Source organism: Silurus aristotelis (assembly GCF_946808225.1).
Source record: "Silurus aristotelis genome assembly, chromosome: 22".
In the NCBI taxonomy this organism is placed as follows: domain Eukaryota; kingdom Metazoa; phylum Chordata; class Actinopteri; order Siluriformes; family Siluridae; genus Silurus; species Silurus aristotelis.
The window spans coordinates 17,066,383-17,092,334 of NC_139595.1; the positions used below are offsets into that span (position 1 = coordinate 17,066,383).

General features: G+C 39.8%; 2 protein-coding genes across 3 annotated transcripts in view; one reads left to right on the forward strand and one right to left on the reverse strand.

Annotated features, from left to right (window-relative positions):
- Positions 1-25,952, reverse strand: part of pmvk (phosphomevalonate kinase) — a 69,948-nt gene that overhangs the window by 34,950 nt on the left and 9,046 nt on the right. The gene's annotated exons all lie outside the window — the stretch shown is intronic.
- Positions 1-25,952, forward strand: part of bbs9 (Bardet-Biedl syndrome 9) — a 125,421-nt gene that overhangs the window by 21,444 nt on the left and 78,025 nt on the right. Inside the window, exons 10-18 of one of the 2 annotated variants that reach the window (XM_083525621.1) lie at positions 1,445-1,626; positions 3,145-3,221; positions 4,366-4,419; positions 4,913-5,015; positions 15,000-15,104; positions 19,711-19,725; positions 21,680-21,820; positions 24,933-25,028; positions 25,338-25,510. In XM_083525621.1, the coding sequence (XP_083381747.1) occupies positions 1,445-1,626; positions 3,145-3,221; positions 4,366-4,419; positions 4,913-5,015; positions 15,000-15,104; positions 19,711-19,725; positions 21,680-21,820; positions 24,933-25,028; positions 25,338-25,510 (946 nt within the window). The remainder of the gene's footprint in view (positions 1-1,444; positions 1,627-3,144; positions 3,222-4,365; positions 4,420-4,912; positions 5,016-14,999; positions 15,105-19,710; positions 19,726-21,679; positions 21,821-24,932; positions 25,029-25,337; positions 25,511-25,952) is intronic. The other variant, XM_083525622.1, reaches the window with a different exon arrangement.

Below are 25,952 nucleotides of genomic sequence, written 5' to 3' on the forward strand. Positions count from 1 at the left end.
CCATTTTTCATTCCTTACATTTTTGCTTCCTTCCTTCCTCATTTGTTCCTTCCTTCCTTCCTTCCTTCCTTCCTTCCTTCCTTCCTTCCTTCCTTCCTTCCTTCCTTCCTTCCTTCCTTCCTTCCTTTCTCCCTTCCTTTTTCTTTCCTCCATTCCTTCCTTCTTTTCTTCCTTCCTCCTTCCGACCTTCCTTTCTCCTTCGTTGCTTCCTTTCATCCTCATTTGTCCCTTCCTTCCTTCCTTCCTTCCTTCCTTCCTTCCTTCCTTCCTTTCTTTCTTTCTTTCTTTCTTTCTTTCTTTCTTTCTTTCTTTCTTTCTTTCTTTCTTTCTTTCTTTCTTTCTTTCTTTCTTTCTTTCTCTCTCTCTCTCTCTCTCTCTCTCTCTCTCTCTCTCTCTCTCTCTCTCTCTCTCTTTCTTTCTTTCTCTCTCTTTCTCTCTCTCTCTCTCTCTCTCTCTCTCTTTCTTTCTTTCTTTCTTTCTTTCTTTCTCTCTCTCTCTTTCTTTCTTTCTTTCTCTCTCTCTCTCTCTCTTTCTCTCTCTCTTTCTCTCTCTCTCTCTCTCTCTCTCCTTCCTATCTTCCTTCTGTTTTCATAAAACCCTCACAAACCACTCCAGGGAACTGTATTTACCAAACAAAAGCAAGAGCAGCCTAAAGTCATGGTTGAAGGAAGCAGCCGGGGCATTTGGGAGACGGTCAGTGAGAGCATCAGGTCAGCTGTGACCGTCCGAGTTTAGGAGCCACCGGGTGAAAAAGAAGACACACAATGGTTTTAGTCAGTTTGAAGCCTGAGCTGTTTGGCAGGAAAGAAAGGACGCAGGACAACCACAGAAACCTGGCATGGGCCGAAGAGTTTTATTGAAAAAAGAAAAAAAAAAAACAGATTTGCAGCTCCTTTTGCAGGTGCAGCTGCTGCGCTGAATCTCCCTCAACCAGAGTTATTGCCTCTTATATCCTAACTGCCCACGGAACACATCTGCATCCAGTTAGCGTTAGTCCTGATCTCAGACCTGCACAGAGCCACGCTGGTTATTTACACTGTTCTGCTTGTGCAGCTCTGGGATCCAGAACTTCAGACTATCAGGCTGCTTGCACACGCTAAAAAAAAACATATGTCCTTAAAGAACCTCGTGCCTCTTACTCCAGAGCAGCTCGCATCATCCGGTGACTCCAGGACCCCATTATCTTGTTTGGTTTTGCCTCACATTAGCAATATTATTTACCACAAAGAATAAATCATAGTGTAAAAAATGATTGCAGGTGTCAATATTAAGCACAATTTTAATCATATTTTAAAAAACAAGTTTGGTTTCAAACTCACGATGAAACTTTTATAGCTGGATCGATAACTAAGTTACATTTGCTACATGCGTTAAATTGAGGAAAAGAAAACAGCCAGCTATGTCGTGAAATCAGAAATCAGGATATTATGCTGGTTCTTCATAGGGATCTCAACGGCCTGGTGGTGACCCTGAGTGCTGAAGGGCATCTGCAGTGCTCCTACATGGGCACGGATCCTTCCTTCTTTACGGCACCAAAGGTGGACGCCCGCGAGGTCAATTACGACGAGGTGGACAAAGAGATGAAGGCTCTCCAGAAGGTCATCCGTGAAGTCACCAGGAACCAGGGTAGGGTCTGTGACAAAATAAAATGGTGGGGGGGATTATTGTCATTTGATCGAAGCCCTGACAAATTTAATAACGTTCTGAACCCATTACGTGATAAAGTCTAGTAGGTGAGATTTATACAATAAAAAATGTTTATTCAGTAAACAAGACATTAATATTAAGAGACTTACGTTTTAGACACCACTGTTTGCCTGTTTTTGCTCGATTTCGCCCACATAAAAATAATTCCAAACAAAGCCACAGCACTGTTTCGCGTCTCGGAGCAATAGAGAGTAAGTGAGTCGTTGCGATTGAACCGAATCATTTAAACGGGCGATTCATTTGCAGTGACTCACTTATTAAATAGCGATTTTCATTTTATATTTAAAGAATCTTCCCTCTGCATTGCAAAGATGAATTTGTTGATTTGCTTGGTTACCATCAAAATGTCTTATTAATAAAATTATTATTCAAATTGACTGTTTAAATGTAAGCATTTTATATGACGCACACTTTTAGAAAAAATTGCTTTATGAAGGTAAATCTGGATTCTGGAGGCTGTCCACAGTAGATCTTCATGTACCAGCACAATAACACACTCAGCGAAATCTCATCTGATCATCAATATTGCTAAAATCCCCAAAAAATACAAAGATCTCGTTTTTTTGTCAATATCGCACAGGCTAGGCAAATATTTTTTTGAGATATTTGAGAGATTCAACCTTGTCGTGTTGTGTTGGGATTAAGACTAGCTGTTCACGTGGCCGTACTAACAACCAGTCGTGAAAACCTTAGCGAGCATTCACCGAAGTTTTCTCTCATAAACAAAAACATACCCGGTGGCGGATTCAAGGCCTCGTCCTGACCTCATTTAACCCCTGGTGGTGCAGGAGACTGGAAGCCTTTTGTGGTGCAGAACAGAGTCTTTATGTCTTGCGGAACGGAAGGGGAAAATAAATTCACAAGTGTTAGGAAGCACCAGGATGAGTCTTTAGTAGAAATCTGAGATGAAGGTTTAACACAGTGTATTTGCTTGGTTGTGCTTTTTTTTTTTTAAAGAAAAACATCTAACGATAAAGAGGACGTCCGATCTCTCTGAATCCCTTTAGTTAATAAGTTCTAGAAACACTTCAGAACAGAATCGTACTCGAAGACGTTTTTTTGGAAGCCTGGCTGTACTGACCGAGTCTGCACAGCGTCAAGGTTTGTAATCCGTGACAGCGCTTACAAATGTTGCCAACGCGCAACCTTTGTTTTCTGTAATCTTTCCTCGTGAAACGTGCGCTCGCCCAAGGCTCTTCGCCATCTCTAATGACCTGAGAATGCTGAAGGTCACCGCTCCTCAGGATGAGTTGACTCATGGGACTCCTGCATGTTTTTGCGACGTTCAAGGCTCTGGTTTGAATGTTCAAATTGTAGCGCCGTCTTCGTCCGTCGTGGTCATCAGCCAACCTTAAAGCATCAATGACTGACTGTTACATCTCAATAAATTCGATCAAAGCATAAGCAATTTTTTTTGGTGTCTCTGATTTTTCGTAGACATCATCCCCAAAGCTGAAGCTGAGGACGACCTGGCAGTGACGGCTCTCGTCTCTACCAACTTGGATGATGTCTCGGTGCTGGTCATTTTATATATATATAAAGTTATACACATGATATAGACATGATCATGTGACCTCTTTTAGTCAACACTGAGCCAAAATTGTTACCTCTGAGTGGGAGGGATGTTAGAATTTTTCTCCTGTCAATCAGAGCAACATTAATGACTTACGCAAACAATAGATGATTGGATTAATTTATGTTCTTATTTATGTTCTGTGATTGGATGAAGTCTGATCATTAACTGATTTGTAAATGGATAAAGTCTGATAATGTAATGCTGTGTGATTAGATGAGGATTAATTATATAGTGCTGTGTGATTAAATGAAGTCTAATCATGAATTGCTGTGCGACTGGATGAGATCTAATCATGATTTGCTGTGTGATTAGATACAGTCTAATCATGTAGTTTAGTGTGATTGGATAAAATCGAATCATATAATGCTCTGTGATTAGATGAGGTCTAAATATTAAATGTTCTGTGACTGGATTAAGTCTAATCGTCTAATGCTATGTGATTGGATGTGGTCTAATCATGTTTTTCTGTGTGATTAGATACAGTCTAATCATGTAGTTCAGTGTGATTGGATGTGATCGAATCATATAATGTTCTGTGTTTAGATAAGGTCTAATCATTAACTGTTCTGTGACTGGATGAAGTCTAATCGTTTAATGCTGAGTGATTGGACGAGATTTGTTCTTGTATTGAAGTGTGATTGAGTGAAGTCGAATCATTACCTGTCCTGTTTTGTGATTGGGTGAGGTCCAATCATTAACTCTTTCAGGAATAGATGAGGTCTAAATCATGTAATGCTCTGGGATTGGATGAGATCTAAATCATGTAATGCTCAGGGATTGGATGAGATCTAAATCATGTAATGCTCTGGGATTGGATGAGATCTAAATCATGTAATGCTCTGGGATTGGATGAGATCTAAATCATGTAATGCTCTGGGATTGGATGAGATCTAAATCATGTAATGCTCTGGGATTGGATGAGCTCTAATCATGTAATGCTCTGGGATTGGATGAGATCTAAATCATGTAATGCTCTGGGATTGGATGAGCTCTAATCATGTAATGATTTGTGATTGGATGAAGTTGAATCACGTAATGCTTTGTAATGTTAGTTTTCTAACCCCGACCTTTTTTCTCCACAGCAAGCCCTTATCCCAGAAATCAACGGCATTCATGTCCCTTCTGTTACAGTCAAGGTACAAACATCATATACACATACACACTGTGTTCTCACTTCCCTGTGAAAAAATTTCTGAATTTCTTAATTCTGATTGGTTGATTCATTGTCCATTATAGCAGCTTTGAATTTCAAAGTGCTTGTTTTAAGATATTTCTACATTCTGCATTATTTTTTCTTCCATAGAAATTGTTGAAAATGAAATTTGCTCTTTGTAAAAGCGACAATTTTTTAAAAATTGTTGTATAAAAGACAGAAAAAAGGCTTTGTGTTGTATGTTGAAGCAACTGATTTAGTTGATATTGATTGTAACTTTAAACTGATTGTTTTTTTTATTAAGAATAAAAGTCATTGATGGGTGATTTATCTTTTTTTTTTGGTATAAAAACACATAAAGGTAATCAAGCTCACCGTGGTATTGTGACTACTTCTGTAACAGCGCAACATAACAGAACATTAAACATTTATAATACATTTATAATTGAATTTTTCATTTTCCTATTGTTTTCCAGGTTAAAGTGAGCAGCCGCTTTGCTGTCCAGAGCGCGAAGATGAGTGTGTGTGTTCAACCGCCTCTGGCTGTCACTCAGGACCAGTTTGTATTAGACTCTTTAGGTAAGTTCACTCGCTCCTCTGTTTCATTCCTGTTTCTTTCCAGCGTTCTTCATCTATGGCCTAATTTTGGTAAACTGAGGTCCAGCATTTCAAATGTACGCGAAGTTGAAAACAGTAAAGACTCTAATTGACAGTCGGTTTCGAAGCCCTGTCCAAATACTCGGTGGCATCAAAAAGTTTTGAGACTAGCTCTGTTTACAAGAAAGTACTTTATTTACTTTATTTATCAGCTTTAAAATAGTCCCCTCGCACAGCAATACAGTGCTCCCAGCGTTCCTGCCGCTTCTGGAATGTGTCCTGGAAGTCTTCTTTTAAATTTTTATGTGAAGAGTTGCTCTTAATCAAGCATCAGCATGAATTTGTTGGCATGGAAGGTGCGAGGAAAAGACGGGTGCCGGAAGCTAAACTTTTAGTGGCTGTGAATCTCTAAGGAGCATCTCAATCCTACCCCTCCCTCCTCCGAAAAGCCGAAGCGGGTGGATGAAGGACTATAGTAATGATACGAGTCTCCGGTCATCCACACGTTTGTGTGGACTGGTAGAGGGATTTATTGTCCCAGAAAAAAACATCAGAAATCCAATCCCCCGAATTATGCGTGTCGCGGTTGTTTTAAAAAACTCAGAAACCATGCGGAAAACTGTGTTGTGACAAATCAATTTGGTGTTTACAAGAGCGCAAAAAAGTTTGTGTAGATCTTCTGCAAGGGAATGATGAATGGGCCGCTACGAGATCTGATACGGACGCCAGGTGAAGAGGAGGCTTCCCTTACGAGGGAAATAAGGGGGAGGGGTGCTGTGAGGATTGGGCAGCAGTCGAAGGCGGGGGCCTGCTTAGACTGCCCCCGCGACCCGAATTACGGATAAGCGGGAGAAAATTAATGAATGAAGAAAAAAAAAAAAAAAAAAAAGGATAAATGTATCCCACACTTCTCAAACCGATTACAATTTCATCCGGTATGGGCTTTTTTATCCTGTGAGGTGTTTTTTATTTTATTTTTATGTTTTTTATAGCATTTTAATTCGGATTGGACTTTTAAACCGATTACAACTGATTGCAATTCTCCATGTAAACGCACCTAGTGTCGAATAATTTCACTAATTGGTGTCGTGATGGAGGTTTAAGCAAGAGGCAGATACACGATTCCGGCTCTCGATAGATGTCACCTTGTGCATTTTATCTCCTCCCGCATTTGTGTTTTAGCCCAAGTGTCCACGGATGCCTATTATCAGCACTGAAACAGATCTACCAGATCAAAGGCTAGTAGGTAGGAGCCAGATTAGCAGGTTGCATCCTCTCTTTGTTTAAGCGAGGACTTTAGTCTGTACTCAGATTCGGAAAACCATCCAAACACACATACACACACACACACACACACACACACACACACACAAATGACAGGAAGTCGGCTTGAATGCTTTGATGAAGTGCAGGTCAAAGGCTGATGTTTCTTTGGCCTTATGATCAATAGGGATGATGTCATTGGTGTAGGAGGTTTGAAAATAATGATTGAGTTGAAGCTCTGTATCGACTCAGCACATTGTCATGATGTCATCATGTTATCAAATACATTTTCTTTTTATGTATTTTACAAACTTTATTGAAATTATTTCTTCGCATATCCCAGGTACATTATGGAACTAGTCTTAGAGTGCATGATCAGCTGTGCTACAGCACCCCTGGAGCACAGAGGGTTAAGGGCCTTGCATAAGGGCCCAAAGATCCGTGCTTGAGCCCCTGACCTTTCGATCACTAACCCAGAGTCTTAAACACTGAGCTAGCACTTCCCCATCAATTTATAGTAGGAATACAAATACTTAGGCCCTTACTAAGATACTTGCTTTTCTCAATATATATAAATTTTTACACCACAGCTGATTTATGTATTGAGGTTTTTGAGGAATTTACAGTTTCATAGTGTTTTAATGTACTTGTTCTAATATAAACATTACCATTTCTCTAGTACAGCAGAAGCTTGGCATAGACAAACACTTTTAATAGAGGTTGATTTAGTGGATTTTACCGACACCGATATCTGGGTTGGATCGATTAAATCAACCAATAGTTTTTTTAAATTAATACTGGATAAAAAAAGCATGTAAACACTCCATGTAAAATAGTCCTGAACTTTAATACAAAAATAAAATAAACAGTACTAAATTATGAAAATGTGGTAAATGAAATAAATATGAATATATTAAATAATGAATAGATATAGTTATATAATTATGAATAATAAATATAATATAGCGCTCTCCGTGCAGCACGCAGTCTCCCGTGTCAAAACAAACAGCATATGGTGTCAGTGATTTGCTTTTAGAGGCTGATCTCATAATGAAACACTATTGGTATGGATTTTTGCAGAGAGCTAATAGTTCCAGCAATCAACAATCGGTACGATTAATCGGTCGACCTCTAATTTATAACTTCTGAAGGCTGGTAGGGGAATGACTGTTTAAAGGTCCTAACTTTTTTTTTTTTTTTTTTGGAGCTTGTAAATGGATAAAGCATGCAGTGTAATTCTGTAAATTTAAATCTGTTATGGCTGAGAAATATCTTGTTAAGGGAGTGGGTACAACTGTTATAGAAAAATAACGAGCACCTCCTGACCAATGGTAAATTTAGCAGTGCTGTGGTAGTTATAAAGTTGATGCTTTGATGGCTTAAAGAGGTGGGAGCATGTGACATGGGACAAACATAATTTAAATGCAGAATTGGACCAAGAGCACACACACACACACACACACACACACACACACACACACACACACACACACACACACACACACACTCTTTCACTTGCTCAATTACTAGGTGCTTGACAATTCGTAGTCATCTTCTGGCTGCCACTCTTCATATTCCAACTGATCTTTATCTTTATCTTTGGAGTTTTCTTCAGATATTAAATACCCAAGGTGCGAGAAGTCCCCAACACACACATACACCATTCATCCGTTTGCAAACACACACACACCAATAAGCCCTTTAGGCGCTAATCCGAACAAGCCGCCTTTCACGCCTCTCGATCTTTATCTTAAATGTTAAGGCAAGTGTACCGGCCCCTCTTGTGCCGTGACTCCTGGCAAAGAGCACCGACTCGATTAAATTTCAGTTCCGCCAATTGAAGAGACACAGAAGGTTAACTCCCTCGTCTCGTGTTCGGAACTTCCGAGCGAGTCTTTCCTTATTGATTTCCTCATCTCGTGTGTCGGTTTCAAACGTTAGAGGGGTCTGTTGAGAAACGCCTTTTCAGGTTTTGCACGCCAGAACGGTTAATGAGTTCATCCAGAAACAGTTGTGGGGTCATTTTCTGAATTCTTGGTTGGGTGATGTTAAGTGTCCTTGACAGCGAGTCGTCACATCATCGCTGTTCCTTTTATATATATAATGTGTATATGTGTGTGTGTGGTGTGTGTGTGTGTATATATATATATATATATATATATAGGGATGGTAAGATCGGTGCATCTGCATGAAAGTTTTTCAAGCGCGTTTTCTTAGCACCGCTGCTGCTACGTGAATATGTCCTATCACAACACTACGGAGACCGAGGCGTGTCCTGAGAGTGACATAGAATAGAGATTAACATGGCAGAGGTGGAGCTGCATCTTCCTGGAGACAAAACAGGGAAAGAACATCTGGTTTTATTTAATCTTTTGTTAGTTTTTTGCACTACAAAGGCCTGTTTGTGAAAGGGACATGTGTTAGAAGTCACTTAAGTAAATGTATGTGGAGGGAAAAGAGGGAAAAGAAGCCTAATCCTGCTTTTATGCTTCTGTCTGTTGCTATATCTCATTCAATCCCTTGGTCTTTCAGTGTGTGTCTTGCTTGACTGGGCATGAAGAGGGAAATGTCCCCACAAACACAGGAATATTTGGTAGTTTTGACATTGTGGGGTCCTTATAGTCTTGATAGTGGTGACTTCAAAAATGACAATTTGTTGAGAGAACAAGTTGTGATGCTCCTGCTCCTGCTGCTTCTGTTGATGATGATGATGATGATAATGATGATGCTAAAGGCGAAAGACACCCTCAAGCAAGCTGCATAGTTCCTGGGTATACAGAGAAATCAGGCCAACTGTAAAAAGAGCTTTTTTGGTATAGTTTTTCCAGCTCATGTGACTCATAGATGCTACGATTCCCTGTGATACACACACACACACATACACACACACACACACACACACACACACACACACACACACACACACACACACACAGGCTTCATTGTTTCCCCTTTTTCGTAGTCTTTTATTCATACTTTCTCACTTTCAGCTATAATAAGGGCGTAACCATCGTCACATATCGGTTTATACAATAACAGCACAGTGTTTCAGCGTCTAACATTCACCAGACGACCTTTCTTTGCTCGATGACTACTGATGTTTTCTTTCCTAAACAAATCATGTTGATTAACGTTTAAAGGGATGGGTTATGCAATCTATCAGGTATGTTTAAGAAGTCTGGAGGTTTCTGTTTTTTGAGATTTAGGGTACAAGTAACCGGTTTATAAAGTGTCTCACTGGCTGACTGACTGAGAGGCTGTTTAGAAACTTCATGCCGGCCTTTACCCTGGACTGGCAGGTCTAAAAGTACCTTTTAAGTGTCTGGGCGTTGTCATATTCAATTTTTGTTCCCATTTTTTTGGCAGTTGGCACTGAAAGTTTTGTAAATGTGTTTTGAGTGTTTAAAAACTGCATTTGAAGCGAGGTGCTTAAATCGTAACACGCAAAATCCTCAAACCGTCAAGCTGCTGAAAAGCTAAAGACTAGCTTAATCCCCCGTGCCAGAATTTTTTTTGTCCAAGACTAACAGGAGCTGAGTGTAACTCAGAATCCAGGTGAAAGAAAAAAAAAAAAGAAAGAAAAAAAAAACTCAAAGAAAGAATTCAATCAACCAATCAATTATTCACTCACTCAATCAATCAATCAATCCCTGGACTATAATTTGTTTTTATTTTGCACTTGCCCCAAATGGATCTCAAAATGTATATATAAACAAATATGCTAAATTGAAAGATATAATTAATTACCATCTACATGCTCCTAGCTACTAGGAGCATGTAAATACCACGTCTCCGATAACTGATCGCTTTTTAAGGTAAGAGGTAAAATTTAATTTTAAGCCAAACTGCTCACCTAAATGCAGAATTGACATGGATTCAAAATTCAGTGCAACTTCATCTTTGCCATTACATCATCATTTTCTATTACTGTTCTATAACTATTATTATTACTTACATTTTTACTTTTAGTTATTTAACTTTTTATTACTATTACTTTTCTATTACTATTACTTTATAATGATCACTTTTTACTTTATCACTATCACTTTTTTATTTCTTCATCTCTTCCATTACTTCATTCTATTCAAGCTGAAACCTCATATATATGTTTCATCTCTACCATCATCGTTCCTCGTTTTGTTGGGACAGTTGTTGCTCGGAATAGATCTTCGGTTGCTTTGTTTATAAATATATAATTGATTAAAAATGCATTGATGCTGATACCAGTACCAGATATCAGTCTAATACCGTGCTCGTTTACTCGTAACAAAATGCTCTAATTCTGACGTCAGTCTCGTGTACAGGACACAAAAACGGTCGAGATTTATGATCCAAGCAAAGAAAAGCAAACTTCAAATTGTGAAAATGGTAGCAGGAGGAAGTACAGTAGCTTCGGATAAGACGAGAATAAGATGTCAGAGAGATGAATTGAGCATATTTGAGTAAATATACTTTGATACTCAGTTAAACTAAAAAGTAGCCAAAAAATTTACAACAATGTTACAAGCAACTATGACTCGCTACACAAATACATTTGATTCAAAGATGCAGTTTTCACTCCACTATATTTTAATTGACAATAACATTAACGATTACATTTTGCCCGTCTGTTGATGTAATAAAACACACACCTACCCACCATCTGATGGCAGCAAATTTTATTCATTGCTGATCCAATTTTCAGTCTAAAAAAGAGCTCGAATAAATTCCAAATTCCAACTTTAAGAACTGGTTGAAGTTGTATAAAAATATTGCCCCTTTCTGAGACATTAAATCACATCAGTGCATCAAATCAGTGCTAAATATTCAGTTTTACTTTATCTAACATAATTAACTTTCATTTGATTTATCCATTGAATACTAACGGTTCTTCTCCTTTGTGACATGATACTGTAATTTTTGTATATTTTTGTTAACTGAAGATCTCTTTTCAAAATATTGCTTTACTGCTTTTTTTTGTTCAACTTGTTAATGTTATTCTAGCATGTTGAAGAGCCCGTTGTGTTGATCTTGCGTGAATGCAGTGTCCAGGTGTCCAATTTGATTTGTGTTTAAGGAAATAAAACCTCACAACTTAAGCCTATGTTCAATATGAGTCAAATACTTAAGTACTGTTCAAATCAAATACTCAAGACATTTACTCAAGTCATATTGGAATCCTTGAACTTGTAACTAAGTAAGTTTTGCAGTAATGTAACTATACTTTTACTCAAATGTGATTTTCAGGGACTCTTTGCACCTTTGGGTGTTTCTTGAAGTGGAGGAGCGAGAAACTGTCCGAGAGAGCAGTTCCACACAGCGAGCACTGGGCACTGTTTAAGGGATGAACATTAAAACCATGGTGTTGAACCAACTTAAACAGACTTAAATATTATATGATGCTGCTGATTGCTTAATAATTCAGCTTAATCCACAGGAGCCAAATCTTGGTGCGGAAAGTGAGATCATGTTGTTTCCAGCGAGAAGCTCGTGTCTGACATGGTAACGCACATGGCCAGAATAGAATAGAATATTAGCTCTAAAACAATATAAAAAATAAAATATAAATTCATAAGTTCTAGTTGTTTTTATAGTTGAAGCAAAATAATCCTAATCTGTGAATGAGGTTTCTGTGAAAATGTCAGTCGTAACCCCTCTGGCTATTTTGATGCCTCACAGTTTTGACCCCCCTCTCATTATTTCTGACCCTTTACTACATCACAAGACGGTGTCTAACCTGATTCTAAGTGCTCTAGGGGGCATGTAGCCACTGCTTTTACACACCCTGTGGGTCAGAGGTCGCTATTTCCCCCGTCAGCTGAAAAAAGCGACCCCACACGCACTGATGAACGCAAAATCCATCTCGATAAAGACATCCACTAGGGAATGCCTCCCTTAAGTGCTCCCTTTGTGCAAAGCGTGAAGTGCATATCAGCTCGGCCATGACCCCTCTCAAGAGCACATCCCAAAGGAGGGGCCGGGCCGGGTTAAGTTGGGTCATGAGAGGTCGCGCGAGATGCCCTGGAGTTTACACCAAACCCCCTAGAGGGACGCCAAGATCCAGAGTTATTTCTCAGTTCTTTCTCTGCCTTGTAACGATTTCTTTTTCTGGCAGCCGCTAATGGTGTGGGAGTGAAGTGTGCGTGTTGTCGGAGTTGGAGGAGTCATGTGTTGGAATGGAAAGGGTAAAAGCTTACCCTTTGCAGAAAGATTGAAAGTGGGGTGGTGGTGGAGAGAATAACAGCAATGTCAGGAAAACAGACTGGTCACAGGGCTGGGATGCAGGAAAACATAGAGAAAACTGCTCACTTTATTAAGGAGAATTCTATATCTGATAAGTGCAGATGGTTTAAGAAGAGTATAATGCTTCAGGAATTTGGAAGAAAGTGGAACAAAAATTAGTTTATTAGCTAGAACTCTAGCTAAAATGTTCTCTAATATCAATGACTTGACCATTAATCATTAATCTAGTATATTTTTGACAAATGAAAAATCTCGAACCTTGCATCTTGTAAAAAGTTACTCACGTGAACACACTCATGAATACTAATTAATGCTCTACACTTGTTTGAAATTATTCTTTTCTTTTTTTTTTTTTTTACACAGAATTTTTGCTTCTATATTTAAAAAAAAAAATAGTTTGAAGAAATTATGGTTTGATGTGTTTCTGCTCCACCAGTGTTCATCATATACAAGTTGCCATTTTTAAAAACAATGAATATATATTTAATTATTATTAGTTAAAAGCTAAAAGCTATACTTTTATCATTTTGAAAGTGGGCAATAATCTGTGACCAATATTTTCTATGTAGATTGATTTCTCCTCGTTAAGCAGTTTCTCAAGCTACGTGAATATGTCACAACACTACGGAGACCGAGACGCGTCCTGAGAGTAGAATACAGATTAACATGGCAGAGGTAGAGCTGCATCCTGAAGACGGGAAAAAAACGTATTTTTTTACGGTTTTATTTCACCTGTTAATGAAAGGGCCATGCATTAGAACTCAGAACGCACTTAAATATTTTGATGATCTGCTGTCTGTCTGAACCAAAGAAATTAAATTGCACATCATTATATTTATTTTATTGAATAGCATTGTGTTAAATCGATTAACTGGAGGAGGGGTTAAAACGGGGGTCTGAGGAGAAAGAAAAGCATGAAATGAAAGAGTATGACACAGACTGGTAGAGCACTTAATCTCTGGGCGGTTCTCAGGAATCCTCGCTCACCTGTGCCGGCCCTGAACACTCGGCTTGTTAACTCATGAGCTGACGCACTCCATGGAAGGGCCCTCGGGAAAATGTGTGTGAAACACGTTCTTATATAAATCAGAAAAAATGCCAATCTACTTCTATCAACCTCATGACATAAAATTCAAATCCCCTCTTCCTCTTCTTCTTCCTGTCATGATATTTTTTGAGATCCCAAGTCTTAAACACAGCACTTACAGCATCATTTATCTTCCCCTGACGTCTTCTGAGAAATTCTGTACACGTATCAGTTGATACAACAGAATGCAATACGATTGTCGTTAGGAGTAATCGAGATGTGGGACTCCCGAGTGGCGCCTTTTCATCGCAAGCTCATAAATCACAAAGATGGAACAAAATGGACCAGGCGCTGTGTGTGGGAGGGATGTTGTATTCTGTTTCCTGTCAATCAGGACAACAGCGTGTACGCGGAAGAGGGTGGATAGCGCTTTACTCCAAAGTGTTGGATTGCACTGAGATTTAAAAACATTGTTTGGCTGTAATGAAGGAAGCACATGTTTATTCTCTCGGGTTGATAGGTGTCGTTTCATGGACATGAACTGACTGGTGGGTAGAAGTTGAGTAAGCTGGAAAACATTTGAGAGGAATTAGGAGGGAAAAAAATTAAAGTAGGAAAAATTTGATACATGGATGAAAAGAAAATTGCGTTATTTTATCGTTACATGTTTTTTGTAGTATTGGTTCCTTTTTTTTGAGATTGAAATAACATTTTGTTTGTCGATCTGTTTTTTTTTTTTTTTGTTTAGTTATTTTCTGTTTCTCTTTTTTTTTTTTTTATGAATAAATTCTCTCAAAGTTGTGGTTCTACATACTACAAGTTCTAAAACTTCTCTTCATGAAAAAATCAGATTCTCTCAATATGCAAACTAGAACCAACCTGATTGGTTCTTCTATTTTATGATGCAATTACACCTATTTTCGCGATTGGACTTTAAGCTCCTCTTGTACACTGCACTGTCATACAATATATGGAGGAAAGTTTGTGGCCACCCAACTATAAGATGTGTATGTGCTGTTAGAATAACCTCCACTCTTCTGGGAAGATGTTCCACCATATTTTGGAGATTCGCACTCATTCAGCCACAGGGTTCTGAAGTAGTTGAGGTGGCCTGGGGTCAGCATGAAACATGTATCGCAAAGGTGTTCAATAGGGTTAGAGTTATTGTAAAGCGTATCTTCATGGACCTGGCTTTGTGCACAGTGGCATTGTTATGCTGGAACAGGTTTGGGGCACCAAATGAAGGGAAAACTGAATGCTAGAACATCCAAAGACATTCTAGACAATTGTGTACTTTGTGTAACTTTGTGGTTTGGGGAAGAACCACATAAGTCAGGTCTTCCAATCTTTTTGTCCATAGTGTATTTGTGTAAGAATTTCTTCTCATAAGTCATCACTCTGATGACTCTGGTCTTCTTACACAGTCTTGTAATTTTTTCCGCTTGTGTCTACAGGGAGCGGATCTCAGGTAGTCGTGGCTTTCTCGGCTTTTTTAAACGGACACTACACGCCAGCTGACCTGACCGGAGACGTGGCCGTGTCCTACAGTTCACCCACAGGTGTATATATACACACACACACACACACACACACACTCTTCCTTCTACCAGCCTGTACATGATGTCCTTGTTATTATTCATATATTTATACTCAATATGTACCCTGAAATGAATTGTTGGGGGTTTGCTGAATCAGCATTAATTCTGCTTCACACCAGGCTGTTCATTATTTTCCTCCCCATGTTTTACCTCTTTTAAATTTTTTTTTAATTCTGGGACCTGTTTATAACGTCACATTTCAGAAAATGTCATCTTAAAAAATCTGAGTGGGATTTACGAGTCGGAAACTCGCCGTTACTGTAAACGTGACGCAAATGCCATTTTTGTCTTTAAGCCTAGTGGGGACGTCAGTTGAGATTTTCCTTTTTGTCTATTTGCCTACTAAATCAACCAGCTACTTGAAATATGAGCTTAAATATGAACCTATCTGAACGGCTTTACCAGTTCCATTTAGCGAACATGTCCAACAACCGCTACTAAATCACGGTCCAGCGATGTGAGGACGCTCCCGCATCCAGCCGGAGTTCACGCTCTGGAAGGCATTATCCTCATCCCTCAGCGAGCCTCTTTATTCCGCCGCAAATGTCACACTGCTTTTTTTTTTAACGATTGTTTTCACTCGATTAAAAAAAAAAGCCTCGCAGGAGAAATGGCAAAAAAGGTCGCAGTTTTTTGTGCTGTTGTTTCCATTGGACGGCGTTCCGCTTGGCCGAGGCTCATGGAAAGCTTCCTGAACGAGCTTTAAATCTGGACCCTTTTCCATTTTTACGATTATCCCTCCAAAAATAAGTGAGTGGAAAAGCTGTCTGTTTCACAGGCTGCTCGGTTTGACATATTAGATCACAAGTGAAACCCGGTTCTTTCTCTCTCTCTCTCTCACACACACACACACACACACACACACACACACACACACACACACACACACACAAATTGCCAGATTTGCCATTTAACACTGGCTTGTTACAGAGTGGGGAAGCCCCACTCAAAATGAACATGAAAAGCTTACACACACACACACACACACACACACACACACACACACACACACACACACACACACACACACACACACACACACACACATCAGGTCAGAAACTTGTCCTGCACTCTGTCTACAGTACTGTGCAAAAGTTTTATTTAGGTATGAAGAAATGCTGTAAAGTAAGAATTCTAAAAATATATTTTTGATCAAAATGCAAATTGAGCAAACAAGAATAATCAAAATCAAAACAATATAAATCAGGGACTTTGTAGAATCAGCGTCAGGTGTCTGATTAACCAATTCTACCAAGCAGGTGCAAATGATCATGAACTGAAACAGAAACAGCTGTGTAGGAGCTTTAAACTGAATGAGAAACAGCCAAACTCTGCTACTAAGCTAAGGTTGTTGAAGACAGTTTCATGCCCCAGGTCAAACACCATGGCAAGACTGAGCACAGCAACAAGTCACAATGTAGTTCTGCTGCATCAGCAAGGATTCTCCAATGCGAAGATCTCAAAGCAGACTGGGGTTTCAAGATGTGCTGTTCAAGCTATTTCGAAGAAGGGTAAAGAAACGATGTTGAGGAACGTAGATGCAGTGGTAGGCCAAGGAATCTTAATGTAGCAGGTGAAAGCGGTACATAAACATCACCAGGTAACAGTGAAGCATGGTGGTGGATTCCTGCAAGTTTTCGGCTGTGTTTCTGCAAATGGAGTTGATGATTTGGTCAAGAATAATGGTGTTCTCAATGCTGAGAAATACAGGCAGATAAATCATGATGGATAGGAGGAAGGAGGCATGTCTTCTGTGTCAGTCACAAATTAGGAGGTGTGTCCACTGTCACAGTCCCAGGGTAAGAGATATCTCTTTTCTTGTAGTCTGTGCCAGTATCTGTGAAGAACGCACGTTTTTGTGTGTCAATACCAATAAAAGAGGCGAAGTGAAGGAGGCGTGTCCTTTGCGTGCCGCTACCAGTTAAGGAGACTTGACCTACTCCAACACACCTAAAAACCACGAGCAGAAGTCGGTCTGTTTCCAGTCTGTTCTGGTTTACGGTTTAAACCACATCCTTCACATTCACTCACACTCACACAGAGGTCCACAGGGCAACCGAGTGTGTCGCATTAGCACCTGCTGTCACCATGCCAGCATGACTCTTAACACCCTCCACATAACCGGGGCCAGAAAAAAAAGGGAAAAACAAACATCGGTAAAGGGATTAGCATCTGTCAAGACCACTTAAAAAACCACTCAGCCGGGATTTACACACTTTCAGAAGCCTCGTCTTGTGTACACGCTGTGATGGACAGCACAAGCCGCAGCGGCCGGTGGTGAGCTCGGGTCCGATACAGCTTTCTCCACTCTCTTACATTTTCGAAAACCCGTGGAGCGACAGAATGAATATCGCAACCTCTATCAGTGCGAGGCGAAAGCCAGCGCTAACCTGGTGCTCTTGCAGCAGCAGCAAGGACATAGAGCCAAGTGCCAGATGTTGGATTTCATCAGCTCTAACGAAGCATTAGATACAAAACAAGTAGCGAAAGGCAGCATACAACTCGTACAAAACACGCAGGCGGAGCTCAAAATTTGGCATAATAAATTCCCAATGTGATTTGTTCAATTAGCACCACTTTTTCTTTTTTTTTCTTTTTTTTAAAGGTTACTGTAGACAACAATTAAGCATCATAAAATTGTTTTATTTTATTGTTTTAATTAAAATAATTTTATACATGCACTAATTTGCATACCAGCTTTTTTCACAAATTGTCTTTTTAAATTTAATTTAAAAAAAGTTTCAAATATTGATCAAACTATTAAACATAAAGTATGACATTATCTATATGTATAGCATGCAATATATAAATATGTGTTTCAAATCTGGTCCTTCCCCAAACTTCGAAGCACACAATTGTCTTTTGGATGCAGTAGCATTCAATTTTTCCATCACTTGATCTAAAAGACTCAAACCTGTTCCAGCATGACAGCCAACTCCATTGATATATGCTTTAACATGGGTTGGAATGGAAGATCTCCTGCTATAGAGCTCTGACCTCCATTCTTTTAAAACCTTTGGAATGAATGTGAATGCCGACTGCACCCCAGACCTCCTCACCTCACCTACATCACTACCTGAATTTACTACCACCCTTGGATTGTACTTTATTGTGATATAAGTGTGTGATTTATAGTGTGATTTAAAGAATAACAATTATCAAATGCTTGCTTGCGGTAATATTTGACATTTTTTAATGTACATTTTCCACACAATCTGTGATTTTATTTCTATTGCAGATCTGTTGCTTTTTTTTAATTTTTTTATTTATTCTCTCTGGCGTCTATAATGCATAGGACAGAATCGTCTAATGCACACAATCACCCCATGCAAAATCCCAAATAAAAGGGAACTTTGTCCCCTTCAGTGATAAACCCTTGGGGTAAGAAAATATTTGTATAATGTAAACCATGTCCATGTAAGATCTTGAGTGAACTGTCTGGTCCAAGATCAGTGTAAAAGGACCTTCAGCTGAAAGCAATTTGAATCTATGATTATTTCCAGGTTAAAAATCGACTTCTTAGGCAGCGCTGACAGATTTCAACCTAAACCCAGCAGCACTGTAGGTAACGCTTTTGAGAGAAAGAGAGAGAAAATCGTCTCGTGTTTTCAGAAGCGTGGTTTGAATGACTGATGTGGCCGCTACTTAAAATGCCTAGCTCTGTACGCAATGGCAATTTTTTTTTTTTTTTGCGAATAAATAAAGAGGCGAGGCCCTTCCAGGGAAGGCACAAGGGTTCGCCGGGGGTGGTTAGAATTTCCTTTAGAGCAGAGGGAAGGAGGCGCGTACATCCGTAGACAGCCGTGCTACATCGAGTCCTGAGACATTTCAGCTCCTTTCCAGCTTCATCTCAGGTGTTATTTTAGAAGGTGTGACATGACTTCGAATATATTGAGTGCCGAAGCAGCTATTATGGCCCCGGGCAGAGGAAACCTAAGAACTTAAAGGCTTTTTAAAGAGGAGTGAAGTCCTGTCAGAGACTTTCTCTCCTTCCACTGTTTGACATTTTGTGCAGATTTCTTAAAAACGGAGCATGAACAGCTCCTTGTTTGATATTTATTCTAGTCTTATAAGAAGAGACAGAATCCAAGATCAATCCAAATATAATCCAATTCTGTAAGTGTACGTGGCAAAGATTCAGCCTTTCCTTCTTATCTCCTTATTATGAGCTGCCGGTGTGTTTCTCAGTGCCAAGTCTATGAATTATCCAAAAACGGTTTAATCTCTTAAACTACACTCTTGTGTGCTGATGTAGGTGAGGTGAGAAGGCCTGGGGTGCAATTCATCCCCAAGCTGTTCGATAGGTTTGGGGTCAAAGGTCTATAGTAGGCCACTTAAAATCTTCTATTCCAACTTGTGTAAAGCATTTCTTACTGGAGCTGGTTTTGTGAACAGGCTTATAAATATATACATATTTCTGTTTACCAGATGCTACAGTACCTAAGGAACAGTTTTACAGGTCGCGTGTCTGCATGTCAGTTTCTCAGTTTGTGCATGGCAGGAAAATGAGCTGCACAACATAACATAAACGTTCACTCTTTTTCTCTCTCTCTGCTGCCCGTGACAGAGCTGAACCCTGCAGGTGAGTGCCGCCACTGACAGTGTTTATGTTAGTTAGAAACACGATACCTGGTGTGCTTGCTTTTTTCTCTGTCATCCCTTTTTTACACACACACACACACACACACACACACACACACACACACACACACACACACACACACACACACACACACACACTAAAATTCATCTGTACTTTCATTTGGTCTTTTACACTCTGCTACACTTGGTCATATGCAGAAAGATAATGTGTGTACAGATTTTTTTTCATATTCACATAAATCCCATTCTTATTTTTTTTAGATCAGTGGAAACATTAGCTTCAATTTTATGAGATCTTTGTACATCGTTTTTCATTGTATTTGTAAGTTTGTGCAGGGTTTTTACTGGAAATGGTCACAGCAGCTGTAGAATTTTTAGGAGGGTATTTGTATTATTGGTCCATGAAGAAGCTTCTCTGCTTCTTGAATTCTCCTAGAGATCCACATTTTTACATCTCCTTGATGATCAACCTGATAGTCTTGTAATCGAGTTTAAAGAAAGGAATTTTTTTTCCCGGGACAGTGTAAGATGTCCTTGTTTCTTAATTGAAACAAATGGAATGGGAATGTTTAAAAAATACAAAACCAACTAATTAAGTATATTTAATATTTGCCTTATGTTAGTATTCCATATTTGACATTTTTTTTTCCACTTTTAATTTAAGTGAAAGTAAATATCATTTGAATCATTTCTACCCTTTGGGTAGAAACTCACCTATAAACTGATATCAATTCATTCAAAACATTTGTACTGGGGTGCTTTGGCAGATTCCTAACAAGCTGTGATTAGCGAAGTAATGAATTTCACTGTGTTATACGTGACTAATAAAAACGACTTCTTCTTCTTCTTCTTCTTCTTCTTCTCTTGGTATTGTCTGATTTAAGTGAAGTTAGATTAAAGATTAAATTGAAGTTTATTCTTGATGAGAACGTTATCTTTTCTCACTAAATGAGAGTTTGTTTGCACCCAGTAATGCAGAAAAGTGATAAGATGAGATTTGAATAAGGTGCAGTGTCATCTCAGGCCTGTAAGTGGTGGTAGAGGTCCCATCAGACCATTATAAAGAATACTAAATCAGGGCAACCACGGCCATCTGGAAACAAGAGAACAGTTTCTTGCACATGTATCTGTGAAACACTGGCAAACTCTAGGTTTCAGGAAATTGCTGCATTTCTGCAAAGATTTGAAGAGAAAACACATTTTTCCACCGTACACCTGATCTCAGAGGACTTCAGGGTTGGAGAAAGCATAGGTTTTTACTTAGATTCCATGCCAAGATAGACAAGATGGTTAGGTAGTCATTTTCTTCAGTTCTTTGCGTACCACCACCATTGAGAGATCGCTGATGATTTTATGTTGGTTTCACACTTCTGTTTTGTTCCTGGAAGTGATTCCAAAGTGGGTGAACCCACAGGTCGTCCGGAGGCTTTGTTCTCGCCCCATTATCCTGGTGAAAGTGACATGATCCGAACCATGTTGAGGTGCTGCAGCTCTGGTTACCTGGCACAACATTACAGGATGGGATTAGAGTCATGGTGGGGGAATGGGAGTTGCCAGTATCTTTCCAAGACCAGGTGTCAGCTCTTTCTCAGAACCAGAGTGTGAGAGTCAGCAGGATTTGTGGCAGCATTTGTCATTTGTCAGCCCTGAAGGTTTCGGATTATTGATCAATTCTGCTGATAATATTAAGTGGGAACTTAAGACACTCTTTTGCTCAGAGTACAGCTAGGAATCCGAGCCTCTTTTGTAGCACAGGGAAAGTTTTCTGTCAGCGAGAATGTAGGGATGGACACGTTGAGCTTCTTACTTTTTTAAGTCCTTCAACTTTCTTGATCCACCAGTTAAGACCTCAGATCTCTGTGGCTTATTCTTGCCTTTCATTTGCCGTTATGCTTGGCCTGTTTGTGAAAAAAGTTGTATGTTTGTGCTGCCAGGAGTTCCACGAGTAACCCAGTGCAAATTCGTGCTGCCACTCTGCCTGGTTTGCTGCCCCACCACTGCCTCCAAGAACGCCAAGTACAAGATCACTGTGGACACCAACAAACCTCCCATCAATCTCAGTGAAGCCTTTCCAGGTACTTCAACACAACAGTCACAAGCTTATTAACTATGTTTGGGTGGGTCAGCATGTCCTATCCCGTGTTATAGACAAGTACAGGTAGTCCCCAAGTTGAGACATGGCCTGGCCTAACCAGGAGTCTTAGAGAATGATAATCAGTATGGGGAAGTATACTGTAATTTGTTAACAATTTAACAAATTACAGTACATTATTTAGTCAAATAAAGCAATGTATAAATTTTACCAAATATCAAAAAGTTTGGACACTTGCTCTGTTTACCAGAAACACAGCAATACAGCGCCCCCAGCGTTCCTGAGGGTGGAGCCGGATGCACTCTGTTTCAGTGTCCGGCAACAATTAAAAAGTGTGAGACAAGAGATAAAATTGACCTTTGAAACACCAAAAACATAAAAAATAGACGCCCTAATACCGATACAACCGAACTCTGTCGACCGTTGGCGAGAGTAAGGTATTTCACAAGGTGGGCGACTTGTACATCCCGGCAGCATCCTAATATACGCTGCTACGTTTGCCTGCTGCACATGACGTAAAACTTTTGTTTTTGGCGCATTGCTATCAACATCATAAAATCAGTAAGTTGCATCATTGTAACTTGGGGACTTCTTGTACTGTGTCCTCTTAATGAAGTTTTGAGTGTAAGATTAGAGGCTGGGACTCCCCCAGTCCTCTTTTCCAAATGCCAAAGTGTGTTAGAAATGCGACGGAACACTGGATAGGACTGCGACGTCATTGGCTCGTGTTAGTCGAGGGAAGCAGATTTAAACGAGCAATGTCTGTCAACACTTTTTCGAGGAGCCACACTGTGCAAGGAAACTGCTCTGGTATTGACTTCCACACGGTCAAAGCCAAGTGAAATCTAAACAGTCATCTGGTGCTACTTCCCCCACGGAAACTCCACGCTGACACACAGACGGTTTCATAGCACCATTTAGCAGAGTATTTAGTCGCCAAGTATGTACGCAAAAGTACAGTATTTATTGAATTTCTACAAATTGCTTGGAAAGATTTTATACAGGTAGGTTATGTTGGCACGCTTTTTTTTGGTGAAATCCTCATATTATATCAATTTTATTTGTTCCAATTTTATTTAAATGCACATATTTACAGAGGAATAAAATGGTGCCATGGCGTACAGTTTATTTTCCTCCACGACTTATGAAATGAAAAAGCAGCTTTATGTGTAAGAAATTACTTGCTCAATGTATCCATCAGTTCCAGCAAAATAAGGCCTTATTTTAAAAGGTGTTATATAGAGAAAATTGGCTTTTTCCTGTATTTTTTGCAGTTTTTTCAGTTTGCACCAGCATTAAAAGAACCTGAAATCTGTAACTAGACCGGTTTCTACAGTTCGGTGCCGAAACTTTCACAGGCATAATCCCTATGCCTTTCATAGCCTGTAACTAGCGTTTATCCAACATGAAAGTCATGCGAACAAACCATTTCCAGGCATAATCCCTGAACACACATTCAGGATTGAATTATTAACGCTGGGATTTTAACCTTATCCGATGCCAGGAAATACGTTTTTAGTAAAAGTTTAATGCTAACGTTGACTGTATATAGCATGTACATTTAAAGCTAGGTTTTGAGGTTTGTTTAACAAAAATCAGAGATCGTAAGTAACGAAGTACAAATACTTTGGTACTGTACTTTAGTATATTTTTCTGGTATCAGTACTTTACTTCACTATTTATTTTTCGGATGATCAAGACATTTGGGACACTGTTGATTATTGTTACTCTCTTCTGTTTGGGTTACCCCACAAACTCCTTCATAAGCTTCAGTTGGTCAAGAACTTAGCGGCCCGTATAATTACTAGAACCTCCATCATCGAGCATACACTGACCAGGCATAACATTATGACATTATAACATTATGAGCGGTGAAGTAAATAACACTGTTTATCTCTTCATCATGGCTCCTGTTAGTGGGTGGGATATTTTAGGCTGCAAGTGAACATTTTGTCCTCAAATTTGATGTGTAGGAAGCAGGAAAAATGGGCGAGCGTAAGGATTTGAGCGAGTTTAACAAGAGCCAAATTGTGACTATCAAAAGTGCACCAAGGAGGGAACAGTGGTGAACCAGCGACAGGGTCGTGGGCGGCCGAGGCTCACTGATGCACGTGTGGAGCGTAGGCTGGTTCGTATGGTCCGATCCAACAGACAAGCTTCTGTAGCTCAAATTGCTGAAGAAGTTCATGCTGTTGGTGCTCAAGGGGTCAGAACTGTTTTGATGGCAAAAGGGGGACCAACACAATATGAAGTTTTTGCCTCACTTTTAAAGCATAGATCTTCATTTGTTCCTCTTGTTTGTTCGTTTAGTCACTATGGGGTCATAGGGCATTTAGCTGGGCTGCTCCTCATCTTTGGAATTCTCTTCCACAATCTATATTAGAAAGTGACTGTTAGAAAACTTTTAAATCATCTCTTAAATTGTACAGTGTCCTTGGGTGCTTTAAAATGCGCATTTAAATTAAATGTATTATTATAAATAGTAGTAGTAATAGTATTCATAAGAATTAAATGCAAGGTTGAAATCTAAGCAGCTTCAAGCCAAGATCTCGAGCCTTGTTCTTAACCTGTTCTGTCTGAATTCAAAATAAAAAGTTGAATGATCTTGTCTTTACTAGCTGTAGTTACTATATCAGGACATGTTTCATGTACCCCATTTGGGGACACAAGCACTGCTGCAGTCCTCCCCTCATTATCGGCTATGTATGATGGGTTATCTGGTTGCGGTGAGCGGGTGATGGAGGGGACAGCATTGGCGCGGCAGACAGGGGGCCGTTCTGGACTCCGAGATAAAAGCACGGGGCCGAAAGCAGGAGGGCAGATAAGGGGCACCTCCATTGTGCTCACTTCACCTTGACTGGCGTCCTCTAGGGAGATAAGAGTGTCTATCTCTGTCTGACATCCCTCCTGCCACACAGTAGGACCGTCTCAGAACTTGTGTGTGTGTGTTTGTGTGTATGAAAGGCAGAGCAACAAATGGAAACTTTTTCACTTTTGTTTTCTTAATTTTAATTATAATAATAATTGCTTTTTTAAATTGACTTTCGAGTTTGTATGATTCACTGTTTGCTTTGTTTTGATGTGTTTTAATGAAGAATTTGCAGACAAGCCTGAGGATAAGGAAGGTAACGCCCTGGCCTTCCAGTTTATCGCTGGCTCTCGGGTCACCGTTCTGGCTTCCAAAACATCCCGTGAGCAACACACACACACACACACACACACACACACACACACACACACACACACACACACACACACACACACACACACACACACACACACACACACACATATCCATCAGGAGAAAGAGTCCTGTGATCTGCTTTACGTTGGCAGGAGTTAATTACAGGTGTTGTGAAGACTTGGGCAAAGGATGATAGCAATGCTTTGTGTGTTTGTGTGTGTGTGTGTGTGTGTGTGTGTGTGTGTGTGTGTGTGTGTGTGTGTGTGTGTGTGTGTGTATGTGTGTGTGTGTGTGTGTGTATGTGGCCCTCCTGCAGAGCGCTACAGGATCCAGAGCGAAAGCTTTGAGGATATCTGGCCGGTTGCCAAGGAACTGGTGCAACGTTTCGAGCAGCATTTTGCCAAGCTTGGAGTCAACGATTTCCGAAACAGCTTCTCCGGGCCGATCCCACTAGCTGAATACTTTGAGACTGTGGATCATCACTTCGAGGTGAGATGTTAAAATTATGATACATCTTACATAAGGAAATATGGAACCCAGTGTTTTACTTAAAGCAGAGGGTCGGATATGATACAGCGCCAGGAGCACAGAGGGTTAAGGGCCTTGATTAAGGGCCCCATGATTGCCAACTTGGTAATACTGGGGCTTGAATCCCTGGCATTCTGTTCAATGATGCAAAGCATTAACCAATGAGCTAAACTTGTACACCTTTATTCAGGTTGCTTGTATATAATCAAATTACAGTATATTGGAACTAGTTGGTGGACACATAACCATACGATTGATTTGTGATTTTTGTACATACCATTCCACATTTAGTTCCCATTTGCCATTTCAAGAAGCTATGCTCTTCGGGGAAGGTGTTTTACTAGATTTTGGATTGTGCTTGTGGATATTTGTGCTCATTCAACTACAAATATTTCAGGTACTG